Source organism: Lipotes vexillifer, unplaced genomic scaffold (assembly GCF_000442215.2).
Source record: "Lipotes vexillifer unplaced genomic scaffold, Lipotes_vexillifer_v1.1 scaffold755, whole genome shotgun sequence".
NCBI lineage: Eukaryota > Metazoa > Chordata > Mammalia > Artiodactyla > Lipotidae > Lipotes > Lipotes vexillifer.
Window position 1 is genome coordinate 2,215,217 of NW_006797755.1, and position 16,697 is coordinate 2,231,913.

General features: G+C 36.1%; 1 protein-coding gene across 2 annotated transcripts in view; it reads right to left on the bottom strand.

Annotated features, from left to right (window-relative positions):
- LRBA (LPS responsive beige-like anchor protein) overlaps positions 1-16,697 on the bottom strand; it is a 777,508-nt gene that overhangs the window by 171,581 nt on the left and 589,230 nt on the right. For both annotated transcript variants that reach the window (XM_007469901.1, XM_007469902.1), the window contains 2 exons: positions 2,577-2,717; positions 1,411-1,530 (listed from right to left, as the gene is read on the bottom strand). In XM_007469901.1, coding sequence (XP_007469963.1) covers positions 1,411-1,530; positions 2,577-2,717 — 261 coding nt within the window. The remainder of the gene's footprint in view (positions 1-1,410; positions 1,531-2,576; positions 2,718-16,697) is intronic.

Consider the following 16,697-nt stretch of genomic DNA (forward strand, 5'->3'; position numbering starts at 1 on the left):
CGCGTGCCACAACTAGAGAGAAGCCTATATGCAGAACCTGCACGTTGCAATAAAGATCCTGCATGCCGCAACTAAGACCTGACACAGCTCCACCCCCCAAAAAAAAATTTTTTAAAGAGATTATTTCTGCATATGATGAAATCTTCAATAAAATATCTTGGATATAAGCAATGTTATACTCTTCAGTAAGATAAAGTGTGTGAACACTTTTTATAGACTGTAATGTATCATGATTAAAAGTAAGATATAATTTTAATTAATTTTTAAAAGTACTCAACAGTAACATAAACATTAGTAATGTAACTTTCCCTCTTTCAAGCCCAAATATTTCTCATATGTTACTTATCATTTTCTCCCATATAGTATAATTATTTATGTATAAGACATAGCTCTTTACAACACCTAAGGACACAACCACAGGCATATCTTGTTTTACTCAACAGCATCTAAACAGTAAAGAAAGAGACACTATGTCACAAAACTAAAATACAGTACTTTTGAGGGCAGAAGCAAAAGTATTCTATCAGCTCTTGTGCAAAGTTTTTGATCTACTGAACATACATATAGATAGAAGAACTCATTTCCCCTCAACAACAAAGCAATTCTATAACAAGCAGAGTCAGGTAGGCACTTAGAACCAGCAGTAGGTAAAAGATGATTACCTTAAGAATAGAGACAGGGGATTGCTAAAGTATCAATAAAATGAAATAAGTTGAATTAAACTAAACATCTGAGGGCTTCCCTGGTGGCGCAGTGGTTGAGAATCTGCCTGCCAATGCAGACGACACAGGTTCGAGCCCTGGTCTGGGAAGATCCCACATGCCATGGGGCGGCTGGGCCCGTGAGCCACAATTACTGAGCCTGCGCGTCTGGAGCCTGTGCTCCGCAACAACAGAGGCCGCGATAGTGAGAGGCCTGCGCACCGCGATGAAGAGTGACCCCCACTTGCCACAACTAGAGAAAAGCCCATACACAGAAATGAAGACCCAACACAGCCATAAATAAATAAATAAATAAATACATTAAACTAAACATCTGAGATCTTTCTCACAGTATTTTTGTGACTATATTAATTTTATTCATTGAGTTTGGAATTCCATTAAGCATGCTGCCTCACATCCATACTACTATATTTTTCCTTTAAAAAGGATTCCAAGGAGGAAGGAAAACAACTGTTCCACAATTAAAGAGAGAGAGACAAGACAGACAGACAGAAAGAGACAGACACAGGAGGTAGAGAGAGAAAGAGAGAGAAATCTTATATAATGGTTATTGGCCACTTAATCAAGGCCTCATCCTTTGAGGCTCATCTTTAGTAAATAGGGCTGTATTGCAAGAGAGAAATTATCAACATCCATTCAATAAGAAACACATTGGCAATAATAATTGTAAAATGGAGTATTTCTGTACCTTAATATCAGATGTATCACGCTGACTGTTTCGCCAAGCTCTGGAAATCGATGAAAAAGTTCGATCTGCATGATCAAATTTCCCTCCTTGTAAATTTAGGAAAGAAGTTGTGAAGGGTTCCTAAAAAATAAGCCATTTAAAAAAGCCATATATTCCCTCATGTGTAAAAATGTGGTTTTTATAAATCTTTATATCTAAATACTTAGTGACCAATAGACATTAGCCAGTAATACGTACTAGGCATAGACTGGGAATTATACCTAAATTATTACATTAATATTTTTACATTATTTTTGTTTCAGAAGAAATATTTCCAAAATTTAGTATTTTTCAGACTCTGTTCAATATTTTTCAGACTCTCTTCCTTTCCAAGAACAATTTATTAATAACATTCAGACATAAATTAGACTGCATTTGCTTCACAGTCCAGGGAAACAGTCCAATATGTAATTTTCCTATTGTTATGGCTCAATATTTAATTTATGATTAAGAAAAGAAAAATGTTTGGAAGATTTAAAAGCCTCCTTTTAGTTAAAGAACACTTAAACACATATTAGTGGATAATTGCTTGAAATTAGCTAAGCACTATAAATTACGTCTAGGATTTATATCTGCCTGTACCCTCTAACAAGCTTTAATTAATGATGTGCTTGCTAATGCTTTCCCAAAGAAATTACTTTCTAGTAGATGAATCACCTTTCAATTTTACGGAAACATTTCTTGTTTAACTAATACGTTATCAATACACAGCAGTCTTGGTGTAAATTACAAACACACCCTATTCCATTTTGGGCAACTGAAGTTTCCAAAATATATGAATATATGCCTGTGTTAAGGGAATCTTATTTAGTTCTTATTTTAATAGACTACATTTGAAAATAACATATGTTACAATTTAGAGCCTGGTAAGATATCAACGACTTGAAGAGGAAAATTTAAGGAAAATAATTCACGCAATTCCAGGTGAAACATTTTTATGGCCATTCTACAGTAACATGTTATAAAATACAGACCAAATGGGATAAAGAGATACTTATATAGTCAGAGTCTCAATCACTGAAAAAAATTTCACCATTCAAAAAAGATGCTGATGATTTTTAATCAATGCATATTCTCCACAACATTGAATTTACTTATTCATCGTTTATTATTCAAATTGAACTTACTATTCTTAGCAGCCATGCAAGAACAAAACTTGCAGTTGAGTAATGAGTGCCATAGTGGAACTTTGGAACTTGATCGTCTTCCCAGGATTCATAACGCTCTGCAAAGAATGCTGCTCTTTTTGGATTCAAAGCTCCTATTGGCTGCCAACGGGGAGGAGAAAAAACAAGAACACATAAATACAATCGTCCTTTATTTCTCTCTTCAAATATTATCTAATCAGCAAGTGTGAAAGTGAATTAAAAATACATACTATTCAAATTAAAGCAGTGTTACAGTCAGAGAGTGGATTGAAATATAAATTTATTTTTCAATGCACATTAAATATACACATATAAGTAAATGGAGAAACCTGTCATTTCTCAATAAGTCTAGTTTCTGTTGAATAAAGGTCTTTAATCAGCCCATAACAAGCATTTTCATGAAGATAATTACATGAAGTGAATATTAGTTATATGATACTTTGGAAAGCATCTATAAAATCCTCTTTAGTCCATTAGAAGCGACAACCAGGAACAGAATCTTGAAGCTAAAGGATTAACATATCATAGATTGTGAGAAGACAATGCAACAAAATTTGGCGGGGGGCAAGGGGTGGGGGAGAAGGAGTGCAAGGAGGAGATTATGTGAAAAAGGGATTAAATGTAAATCTAGAAATTTCTAATAGTATGAGTAAAACCAAAATTTAAAAGATAAACACATGCCAGCATGAAATTTTTTTAAAATGTGTAACACGAATAGAATATTAGACAGATTACGAGCTTGTACAACAATACTTTACAGCAGAGGTCCCTAAAGCAGCACAGCGAAGTGATGAAGAGCCTGGGTTTACTGGAGTGATAACAATACCCAGTCAGAAAGTTGTTTTGGAAAATAAAATGAGTAAGTACATGGAGGGACAAACCATACCTGACAATATTCAATGAATGCTATTATTTTTAAGGTTATCTTTTAACAATGGGGTAAAGTTTGAATAGAACAATATCCTAGGGCTTCCCTGGTGGCGCAGTGGTTGAGAGTCTGCCTGCTGATGCAGGGGATACGGGTTCGTGCCCCGGTCCGGGAAGATCCCGCATGCCGCGGAGTGGCTGGGCCCATGAGCCGTGGCCGCTGAGCCTGCGCATCCGGAGCCTGCGCTCCGCAACGGGAGAGGCCCGCGTACCGCAAAAAAAACCCCCCAAAAAACCCACAATAGCCTATAAGCCCCCAGAATATTGGTTGGTATAAAATAAGAGCATAATAAATGTTAGCTGGTATCATTATTGTTGCTGCTGCTGTTGTTATTCAGGGAATTCATGAACTCCATTAACCAGTAAGCAAAATTTCATGTGATTATGCACATGTACATTTTCTTCAGGAAGACATACAGAGTATTCTAAGATTCTCAAAGGGGTCTAAGGGCTTAAAAAACAAATAACAATTCATTCTCATAAAACATTCTAATCTCTAGAAAATCTCTACTCTTTATTTAAAATATAAGTACCAATTCACTGAAAAAAATTGTAAGATTACTTTCTTTAATGAAAACCTATCAGTTAGTCACTCATTTATATGAGAAAGAAAATATCTGTTTATGCAAAAAACGTTAAACTGAAATTTAAAATACTGGTTTTAAAATAGATGCATTCAGAAATATTCTATGGAAAATGAAGCAATGTTAAACTAGTTTTTAAGTAGCTTTTCATGTTAAAAAGTAATTTTAAGCAGTATTTTAAATGATCATTTTGGCTATATTTCTTAAAATTGTTAATTATTTTTTCAAAACTGCCATTTATCTCTAGTAGCTTTCATTCTCTTTCAATAGGCTGGGTCTAATCAACATTTTATTTTAAGCCCTTTTTTTTTAACTCTACAAGCAAATTTTTAGAAACATTTAGTTGATTATTATTTTAAACCAGTATCACGGTATACCAATTTTAAAGCATTAGTTTCTGTACAAAAGAGTTAAATGTGATTTACTAAACTTATGCCAGTTAAGGATGGAACTGACTCCAAGAAATCTTTGTTACAGAACCAATTTGGAATGCCTTTAAATGTATTTTAGCTGTTGTCCCTGAAGACTGAGCCATGCAAAAGGAAAGAAAGAAGAAATAAAATCACTGGAAGACAAATTACGTGAAAACAAAATCAATGCTCCTTTTGTATGGTTCGGCAGCATATTAAGTATTCACTTTATGTGCTCCTATTTTTATTACTCTCCAAATGAGTACACCCCCAAAATCAATAGTTATAGAATCACATTTCTTGAATATAATGCTAAAACCAATTAGGATTGATTTCACTAGCATCCGAAAAAAATGGCATCATGCAGAGATCCATATATGTAGAACCCACAGTATTGACTCCGGCTGTGATTGTTACAGTTGATTTCTGAAGCCTGCTACAGGACAGCTATCAAGACATAGCACATTTATTTGCAAGCGTATAAAAAAGAAGTCCCCAAATAAAAGAAGGTTAAAAAAAAAAAAGACTAGTGGAGCTGTGCAATGACAATGATACACTATCAGCTTACTCAGAGAAGTTACAGTGGGAATACACACATTGAATTATACATTACGCGAAAGCACTGATTTATTGTGGTAATAACATCCACCTCATTAAAAGATTCTGCTTTGCTGCAGTTGGAAGGCTACATATTGTTTACTGCTATAAATTAATGGCAGTGCAAAGAAGACTGTAGAACCATCCTAACAATAGATCTGTAATGACAGTGCTGTATATCACAGCTTCCTCAGCAGCTTCATAATAAAATGGAGACAATGTATTGAGCTAATACATTCTACCATGCTGGCCCATATTTTTCTGACAATTGCTTTAAAAGATGAGCTGAATCCAACTATGTTATAATGCTGCAAAACATTTAACTAAGCAAGAGTCAGTCATACACCAAAGTGCATCATAGCATTTTTGAAACATTATCTAAATCAGCATTTCAAGATGTTTATTCATCTATGCAAAAGAACTAAAAGTAAATGCTGATGGTTCCTCTTACTTATACAGTATATTAAGAGCAACAAATGGAGGGCAATTCAGGAAGATGCCTAGTACTATCATCCTACAGAAAGCTCTTTGTATAATTTAACTGCAAAAGCTTGACAGATTATTTTTCAAAATCAGCAAATTGAATAAAGGAAGAAGAGCAAAAATACTGGTCATTTAAAATGGTCATGACTTCCTGGAAAAAAATCAATAAAAAATAAGTATTGATTAGAGATTTAACCAGGTAAATATAAATAGGCTGAGGATACAGAAAAATAATTTTAAACACTACAAAAAGCTAACAAATAGAATTATATAAGATTTTTTAAATCTGTAAAATAATAAAAGAACCTTAATCACAACAAGATGAAAAAGTGATTCAAATAAAATGGAATTATTTAAAAATTAGAGTATCAGGACTACCAACACAAGCACTTACGTTAAAAAAAAAAAAAGGAAATAAGAACTTGGATTAAAATAGGAAAAGACAAATTAAAGAAAAAAGAACACCAGAACTCTTGAAACTGTATAAATAGCAAAAAAAAAAAAAACTACACATAGGATATATTAATCTCACAAATAGCCAAATTGACAACTGTGGTAGATTGGTAAGTATTCTGTTTGAAATTCTCATCTGATACCTTTCAGAACAAGATATGCAAAGCAAAACTTTCTAAATCAGGTTTTTAAGAATATTACAATAAAAAAATCTTTTGTTACCTTTTTTGAGAAGTAATTTTGCTAATTATTAGAGATATAAAAATACTGCATGTAAAGTGCCCAGTTCAGTGCCTGGAATGCAGTAAGTCATTAGTAATAATAATTATTGTTATTTTTCAGCTTATTTGATCAAGAATATTTAAGAAAAAAAGCCATTAAACAAGCCTGATGAAATTAATGTTGTTTATTAAGAAAGAAAGTAATTAAGCATCACAATCATCTAATGGTACATGCAGTACTGTGCATTAACTGTCAGAAGCCTAATAGTACACAGTAGACATCAAAACCGCATTACCCTATCTCAAAAACATAATCAAAAACAAAATTATGTTTCAAAAGTCCAAAGGGCCTCCAAATTTTACTGTGAAAAGCATATGAAATGTCAAGCAAGTTACAATCATCTAGTACTACATTAATTAAAAACAAATGGTATTGGATTCAAAGGCCCCTACAACCACCCAACACAGACTCCATCTGATTACTAGTAAAAGTTAAGCTGTAAAAAGACTGTAGTGTTCATACATTCTAAGTTTTTGCTTTCTTTTTAAAAATTTTCTTACCTGAAGTTATCTAATTAATAACCTCCAGCTTACATTTTGTATTTTAGAAAACATTATTATGCATTCTCACAATAAATGTGAGCTAGATATCCCTATTTTAATAATGAAGAAAATAAGTATCTTGAATAACCTAGCTCAAAATCAACATAAATCTAGGAAACAAAAATCAGTACTCAAATCCAGTCTTTGGGCCATTTTATCCATAAACTGTTGTATTATAAAATGTTTTTCCTGATTTCAACAATTTCCCACTTTCTTACACTTCCATTTTTCAAATATGATATTTATTTAACAGGTTTATTTAAAAGACTAATAATATATATATGTAAAGAGCTCCTGGAACAAAGTACTCAATACGTATAGCTGCTATTAATGTTGTAATTGTTATTATCACCATCACCAGAATTTCTTCTTCCTTTTGAGATTTATATGTGAACTGCTCCAATTTATATCAACTTTTCAGAACTGAAGTTCCAAACTGCTGGACCATGGTTACAATTACTAAGAGTAAGAAAGCTTTAGGGAATTGGCAATACATCTCAGAAATTCTACAAAGTATAGATTTGCTTGAGTTAACAACCTTCTTTTTTTAAAATCTAAGTCTAAAAAGATATTTTTTTTCATCTTTCTGTGAAAGCTTTCTTTGGTAACCATTAAACCTTAACATCTGGGGATGAGAAGCAGGAGAGAAGATTAGAGGAAAAGAAAAAGGTCATTATGCAGCAATAGACTCAGAAATGGGGCCGTTGGACACACTAAAGTATAGTGTATCATAAACATACATTTTGTGGGTTAAGAGCAGAGTGGGGAAGAGCTGTCAAAAGTGAAAATGGGCTCATGAAGGGGAGGCAAAAGAGCATGACTACTTTTAGGATCTTGCTTACAATCTCGATGACTGGCCTAAAGCCATCTGTCAATGTTATCTTCAATTGGTATGATTAGAACACTGGAAATATCCTTTAATTCCAAGACTACACATAAACCCTGTCCGACAACATATAAGAGGGCATACAGGCAAGAGAGGTTATACATTATTATATTCTGGAAGTACGGTAGTCCTATAGATAAAAAAAAGAGCGATCACAAAGTGAGGACAAGGAAAAGGTAACAATATGGTTGAACCCAACATTATATGAATCTGATGTTATAAAAATGTCACGTTAAAGAACAGAATCATGTTAATTAAGTGTAAGGTACTTGATATTCATGAACAAATTAAGCAAAAATCTTCAAATTCAGACAATGAAAGAGGATGGACTATCAGGAAATGTGACATCATAAAAGATGGTCATTTCTGATTAAGAGAATAATGATTTGTTTTGGGAAGATTATAGGAAATAACTATGATAAACATATTAAAGAGGCTATTCTATCTGATGACAATGCAATTATTTACTGGCTATATGTGAAAGGTCTAAGAGTCTTAAGTAAATTATCTCACTATATTTACAAAAACACCTTAATATAAAAAACTATTAGCATTCCCAATTTACAGGTGAAAAAATTGGATCTGGGAGAAGTTAAATGATTATTAAAAGTTGGTTCCCCAGTCAATAGTGGAGCCAAGATACAGAGTCACATCTAACTAAATTGACTAGTAAATCCTAGAATAACTACAGTTGTGTGGATTGATGAAAGTGTTGGTGCTGAATCTGCAAGGGCACTGGAATCCTTTCATGGGAGGTTTAGATTAAATGCTCTTCTGAAAAAAGGTTATTTATGTTTTTATTCCCACCTATATAATGTGCATGGATATCAATTTAGCAGATGGCTTCACAAAAGGGGGAGAGAGATGAATATTTTGTCTTGGGGATGCTGAAAAATGGTTGGCAAAAACAGCTTTTGAGAAAGTGAACACAGGGGCGCCTTCAAGATGGTGGAGTAGTAAGACGTGGAGATCATCACATTCCTCCGCACAAACACATCAGAAGTACATCTACATGTGGAACAGCTCCTACAGAACACCTACTGAAAGCTGGAAAAAGACCTCAGACTTTCCAAAAGGCAAGAAACTCCCCACGTACCTGGGTAATGCAAAAGAAAAAAAGGAAAAACAGACAAAAGAATAGGGACCGACCCTGCACCAATGGGAGGGAGCCGTGAAGGAGGAAATGTTTCCACACAATAGGAAACCCTTTCACTGGTGGAGACGGGGGTTGGGCAGGGGGGGAGCTTCGGAGCCGCGGAGGAGAGCGCGGCAACGGGGGTGCGGAGGGCAAAGCGGAGAGATTCCCGCACAGAGGATCGGCGCCGACCGGCACTCACCAGCCCGAGAGGCTTGTGTGCTCACCCGCCGAGGCGGGCGGGGCTGCGAGCTGAGGCTCTGGCTTCAGAGGTCGGATCCCAGGGAGAGGACTGGGGTTAGCTGCGTGAACACAGCCTGAAGGGGGCTAGTGCGCCACAGCAAGCTGGGAGGGAGTCCAGGAAAAAGTCTGGACCTGCCTAAGAGGCAAGAGACCATTGTTTTGGGGTGCGCCAAGAGAGGGGATTCAGAGCACTGCCTAAACGAGTTACAGAGACGGGCACGAGCCACGGCTATCAGCGTGGACCCCAGAGACAGGCATGAAATGCTAAGGCTGCTGCTGCAGCCACCAAGAAGCCTGTGTGCAAGCACAGGTCACTATCCACACCTCCCCTCCCAGGAGCCTGTGCAGCCCGTCACTGCCAGGGTCCAATGATCCAGGGACAACTTCCAGGGGAGAACACACAGCGTGCCTCAGGCTGGTGCAATGTCACGCAGGCCTCTGCCGCTGCAGGTTCACCCTGCATTCTGGACCCCACCCTCCCCGGAGCCTGAGTGAGCCAGAGCTGCCAAATCAACTGCTCCTTTAACCCTGTCCTGTCTGAGTGAAGAACAGATGCCCTCAGGTGACCTACATGCAGAGGCAGGACCAAATCCAAAGCTGAACCCTAGGAGCTGTGCAAACAAACAAGAGAAGGGGAAATTTCTCCCAGCACCCTCAGAAGCAGCAGATTAAATCTCCACAATCAACCTGATGTACCCTGCATCTGTGGAATACCTGAGTAGACAATGAATCATCCCAAAATTGAGGCAGTGGACTTTGGGAGCAACTATAGTCTTGGGGTTTGCTTTCTGCATCTAACTTGTTTCTGGTGTTACGTTTATCTTAGTTTAATACTTAGAGCTTATTATCATTGGTAGATGGTTTATTGATTTGGTTGCTCTCTTCCTTTTTAAATTTTTCATATATATATATTTTTTTCTTTTTTTTCCTTTTTCTCTTTTTGTGAGTCAGTATGTGTATGCTTCTTTGTGTGATTTTGTCTGTATAGCTTTGCTTCCACCATCTGTCCTAGGGTTCTGACTGTATGCTTTGCTTTTTTTTAATAGTTTTTACCACTTGTTATCATTGGAGGATTTGTTTTTTGCTTTAGTCTCTTCATTCATTCCCTCTTTCTTTTATTTTTAATTATTTATTTATTTTTAATATTTTTTTTCTATTTTAATAATTTTATTTAATTAATTAAATTATTTCCTTTCTTTCTTTCTTTTTCTTTCTCCCTTTTCTTCTGAGCCGTGTGGCTGACAGGGTCTTGGTGCTTTGGCCAGGTGTCAGGCCTGAGTCTCTGAGGTAGGAGAGCTGACTTCAGGACATTGGTCCACCAGAGACCTCCCAGCCCCATGTAATATCAAAAGGCAAAAGCTCTCCCAGAGATCTCCATCTCAGTGCTAAGACCCAGCTCCACTCAACGACCAGCAAGCTACAGTGCTAGACAACCTATGCCATACAACTAGCAAGACAGGAACACAACCCCACCTATTAGGAGAGAGGTTGCCTAAAATCATAATAAGGTCACAGACACCCCAAGACACACCACTGGATGCGGTCCAGCCCAACACAAAGACAAGATCCAGCCTTATCCACCAGAACACAGGAACTAATCCCCTCAACCAGGAAGCCTACACAACCGACTGAACCAATCTTAGCCACTGGGGGTAGACACCAAAAACAATGGAAACTATTAACCTGTAGCCTGCAATAAGGAGATTCCAAACACAGTAAATTAAGCAAAATGAGAAAACAGAGAGACACACAACAGATGAAGAAGCAAGATAAAAACCCACCAGACCAAGCAAATGAAGAGGAAATAGGCAGTCTACCTGAAAAAGAATTCAGAGTAATGATAGTAAAGATGATCCAAAATCTTGGAAATAGAATGGAGAAAATACAAGAAATGTTTAACAAGGAACTAGAAAAACTGAAGAGCAAACAAACAACAATGAACAACACAATAAATGAAATAAAAAATTCTCGAGAAGGAATCATTAGGAGAATAACTGAGGCAGAAGAACAGATAACTGACCTGGAAGAAAAAATAGTGGAAATAACTACTGCAGAGCAAAATAAAGAAAAAAGAATGAAAAGAATTGAGGACAATCCCAGAGACTGCTGGACCAATATTAAATGCACCAACATTCGAATTACAGGGGTCAGAGAAGAAGAGGAAAAAAAAAAAAAAAAACGGGCTAAGAAAATATTTCAAGAGATGATAGTTGAAAACTTCCCTAATATGGGAAAGGAAATAATCAATCAAGTCCAGGAAGTGCAGAGAGTCCCATACAGAATAAATCCAAGGAAAAACACACCAAGGCACATACTAATCAAACTATCAAAAATTAAACACAAAGAAAAAAATTTTAAAAGCAGCAAGGGAAAAGCAACAATTAACATACAAGGGAATCCCCATAAGGTTAACAGCTGATCTTTCAGCAGAAACTCTGCAAGCCAGAGGGAGTGGCAGAACCTACTTAAAGTGATGAAGGGGAAAAACCTACAACCAAGATTACTCTACCCAGGAAGGATCTCATTCAGATTCAACAGAGAAATTAAAAACTTTACAGACAAGCAAAAGCTAAGAGAATTCAGCACCACCAAGCCAGCTTTACAACAAATGCTAAAGGAACTTCTCTAGGCAGGAAACATAAGAGAAGGAAAACACTTACAATAACAAACCCAAAACAATTAAGAAAATGGTAATAGGAACATACATATAGATAATTACCTTAAATGTAAATGGATTAAATGCTCCCACCAAAAGACACAGACTGGCTGAATGGATACAAAAACAAGACTCATACATAGGTTGTCTACAAGAGACCCACTTCAGACCTAGGGAAACATACAGACTGAAAGTGAGAGGATCGAAAAAGATATTCCATGCAAATGGAAATCAAAAGAAAGCTGGAGTAGCAATTCTCATATCAGACAAAATAGACTTTAAAATAAAGACTGTTACAAGAGACAAAGAACAAAGACACTACATAATGATCAAGGGATCAATCCAAGAAGAAGATATAACAATTGTAAATATTTATGCACCCAACATAAAGCACCTCAATACATAAGACAAATGCTAACAGCCATAAAAGGGGAAATTGATAGTAACACAATCATAGTAGGGTACTTGAACACCCCACTTTCACTGATGGACAGATCATCCAAAATGAAAATAAATAAGGAAAAACAAGCTTTAAATGATACATGAAAGAAGATGGGCTTAATTGATATTTATGGAACATTCCATCCAAAAACAACAGAATACACTTTTGTCTCAAGTGTTCATGGAACATTCTCCAGGATAGATCATATCTTGGGTCACAAATCAAGCCATGGTAAATTTAAGAAAATTGAAATACTGTCAAGTATCTTTTCCAACTATGAGACTAGATATCAATTATACGAAAAAATCTGTACAAAATACAAACAAATGGAGGCTAAACTATACACCACTAAATAAACAAGAGATCACTAAAGAAATCAAAGATGAAATCAAAAAATACCTAGAAACAAATGACAATAAAAACAAGATGACCCAAAACCTTTGGGATGCAGCAAAACCAGTTCTAAGTGTGAAATCTATAGCAATACAATCCTACCTCAAGAAACAAGAAACATCTCAAATAAACAACATAACCTTACACCTAAAGCAATTAGAGAAAGAACAACAAAAACCCCGAAGTTAGCAGAAGGAAAGAAATCATAAAGATAAGATCAGAAGTAAATGAAAAAGAAATGAAGGAAATGATAACAAAGATCAATAAAACTAAAAGCTGGTTCTTTGAGAGATAAACAAAATTGATAAATCATTATCCAGACTCATCAAGAAAAATAGGGAGAAGACTCAAATCAACAGAATTAGAAATGAAAAAGGAGAAGTAACAACTGAAACTGCAGAAATACAAAGGATCGTGAGAGATGCCTACAAGCAACTCTATGCCAATAAAATGGACAACCTGGAAAAAATGGACAAATTCTTAGAAAAGCACAACCTTCCAAGACTGAACTAGGAAGAAATAGAAAATATAAACACACCAGTCACAAGCACTAAAATTGAAACTGTGATTAAAACTCTTGCAAGAAACAAAAGCGCAGGACCAGATGGCTTCACAGGCGAATTCTATCAAACATTTAGAGAAGACCTTACACCTATCCTTCTCAAACTCTTCCAAAATATAGCAGAGGGAGGAACACTCCCAAACTCATCTACAAGGCCACCATCACCCTGACACCAAAACCAGACAAAGATGCCACAAAAAATGAAAACTACAGGCGTATAACACTGATGATTATAGATGCAAAAATCCTCAACAAAATACTAGCAAACAGAATCCAACAGCACATTAAAAGGATCATTCACCACGATCAAGTGGGGTTTATCCCAGGAATGCAAGGATTCTTGAATATACGCAAATCAATCAATGTGATAAACCATATTAACAAACAGAAGGAGAAAAGCCAATACTGAAGGATCATCACAATAGATGCAGAAAAAGCTTTTGACAAAAATTCAACACCTATTCAACACCCACCCATGATAAAAATCCTCCACAAAGTAGGCATAGAGGGAACTTACCTCAACATAATAAAGCCCATATATGACAAACCCACAGCCAACATCGTTCTCAATGGTGAAAAACTGAAACCATTTCCACTAAGATCAGGAACACAACAAGGTTGCCCACTCTCACCACTATTATTCAACATAGTTTTGGAAGTGTTAGCCACAGCAATCAGAGAAGAAAAAGAAATAAAAGAAATCCAAATCGGAAAAGAAGAAGTAAAGCTGTCACTGTGTCCAGATGACATGATACTATACATGGGGAATCCTAAAGATGCTACCAGAAAACCACTAGAGCTAATCAATGAATTTGGTAAAGTAGGAGGATACATAATTAATGCACAGAAATCTCTTGCATTCCTATACACCAATGGTGAAAAATCTGAAAGACAAATTAAGGAAACACTCCCATTTACTATTGCAACAAAAAGAATAAAAGACCCAGGAACAAACCTACCTAAGGAGACCAAAGACCTGTATGCAGAAAACTATAAGACACTGATGAAAGAAATTAAAGATGATACAAACAGATGGAGAGATATACCATGTTCTTGGATTGGAAGAATCAACATTGTGAAAATGACTATATTACCCAAAGCAATCTACAGATTCAGTGCACTCCCTATCAAACTACCAATGTCATTTTTCACAGAACTAGAAAAACAAATTTCACAATTTGTATGGAAACACAAAAGACCCCCAGTAGCCAAAGCAATCTTGAGAAAGAAAAACGGAGCAGGAGGAATCAGGCTCCCTGACTTCAGACTATACTACAAAGCTACAGTAATCAAGACAGTATGGTACTGGCACAAAAACAGAAATACAGATCAACAGAACAGGACAGAAAGCCCAGAGATAAATCCACACACATATGGTCACCTTATCTTTGATAAAGGACGCAAGAATACACAATGGAGAAAAGACAGCCTCTTCAATAAGTGGTGCTTCGAAAACTGGACAGCTACATGTAAAAGAATGAAATTAGAACACTCCGTAACACCATACACAAAAATAAACTCAAGATGGATGAAAGACCTAAATGTAAGGCCAGACACTGTAAAACTCTTAGAGGAAAACCTAGGCAGAACACTCCGTGACATAAATCACAGCAAGATTCTTTTTGACTCACCTCCTAGAGAAATGGAAATAAAAAGAAAAATAAAAACAAATGGGACCTAATGAAACTTAAAAGCTTTTGCACAGCAAAGTAAGCCATAAACAAGACCAAAAGACAACCCTCAAATGGGAGAAAATATTTGCAAATGAAACAACTGACAAAAGATTAATCTCCAAAATATACTAGCAGCTCATGCAGCTAAATATTAAAAACAAACAACCAAATCCAAAAATGTGCAGAAAACCTAAATAGACATTTCTCCAAAGATGATATACTGATTGCCAACAAACACATGAAAGGACACTCAACATCACTAATTATTAGAGAAATGCAAGTCAAAACTATGAGGTATCCACTTACACTGGTCAGAATGGCCATCATCAAAAAATCTACAAACAATAAATGCTAGAGAGTGTGTGGAGAAAAGGGAACCCTCTTGCACTGTTGGTGGGAATGTAAATTGATACAGTCACTATGGAGAACAGTATAGAGGTTCCTTAAAAAACTAAAAATAGAACTACCATACGAGCTAGCAATCCCACTACGGGGCATATACCCTGAGAAAACCATAATTCAAAAAGAGTCATGTACCACAATGTTCATGGCAGCTCTATTTACAATAGCCAGGACATGGAAGCAACCTAAGTGTCCATCGACATATGAATGGATAAAGAAGACGTGGCACATATATACAATGGAATATTACTCAGCCATATAAAGAAATGAAACTGAGTTATTTGTAGCATGGTGGATGGACCTAGAGACACTTATACAGAGTGAAGTTAAGTCAGAAAGTGAAAAACAAATACCATATGCTAACACATATATACGGAATCTTTAAAAAAAAAAAAGGTTCTAAAGAACCTAGGGTTAGGCAGGAATAAAGACACAGACATAGAGAATGGACTTGAGGACACAGGGAGCAGGAAGGGTAAGCTGGGACGAAGTGAGAGAGTAGCATTGACATATATACACTACCAATGGTAAAATAGATAGCTAGTGGGAAGCAACCACATAGCACAGGGAGATCAGCTGGGTGCTTTTTGTCCACCTAGAGGGGTGGGATAGGGAGGGTTGGAGGGAGACTCAAGAGGGAGGAGATATGGGGATGTATGTATATGTATAGCTGATTCACTTTGTTATACAGCAGAAATGAACACAACATTGTAAAGCAATTATATGCCAATAAAGATGTTAAAAAAAACAAGTGAACACAAAACATAAACATTGTCACCAAAGTTTATTGCTTTACTTGCCTCTTAACTTTTATATTTGTATATCCACATCTATGAATCCAAATGAAAGCCTTTAATCCATGTGTTGTTGAAACTTTTTAAAGAAGTCAATGAATTTTATTTTGTGCCTCTCTACCCCTGCCTTCCTCTCCCACCCCCAAAGAGAAGAAAATAAAAGAATAGCCCCTGTCATTTAAGTAATATTGCCACTGTTAGGGAGTGCAGGAACTATTTTGTGTCAGTTGTAGCAGCTCTTTTATCTAAATGACAAATAAACAAACAGACTCATCAACATTTACTCAACCTTGGCTTCTAGGATATTTCATCATGTGCTATATGCAGCTGAGATGCTTTGGCACTTATCTTCACACACTCTACATTTTATTTAGTATTGTCGAGAAAATACTTTCATTGGCACACTATTATGACTTTTAGAGTTAACAAATAAGCACTTTTGTTTTCAAGTACCAGCAGATTTTATTTTATTTTATTTTATTTATTTATTTATTTTTAACATCCTTATTGGGGTATAATTGCTTTACAATGGTGTGTTAGTTTCTGCTTTATAACAGAGTGAGTCAGTTATACATATATATATGTTCCCATATCTCTTCCCTCTTTGTCTCCCTCCCTCCCACCCTCCCTATCCCA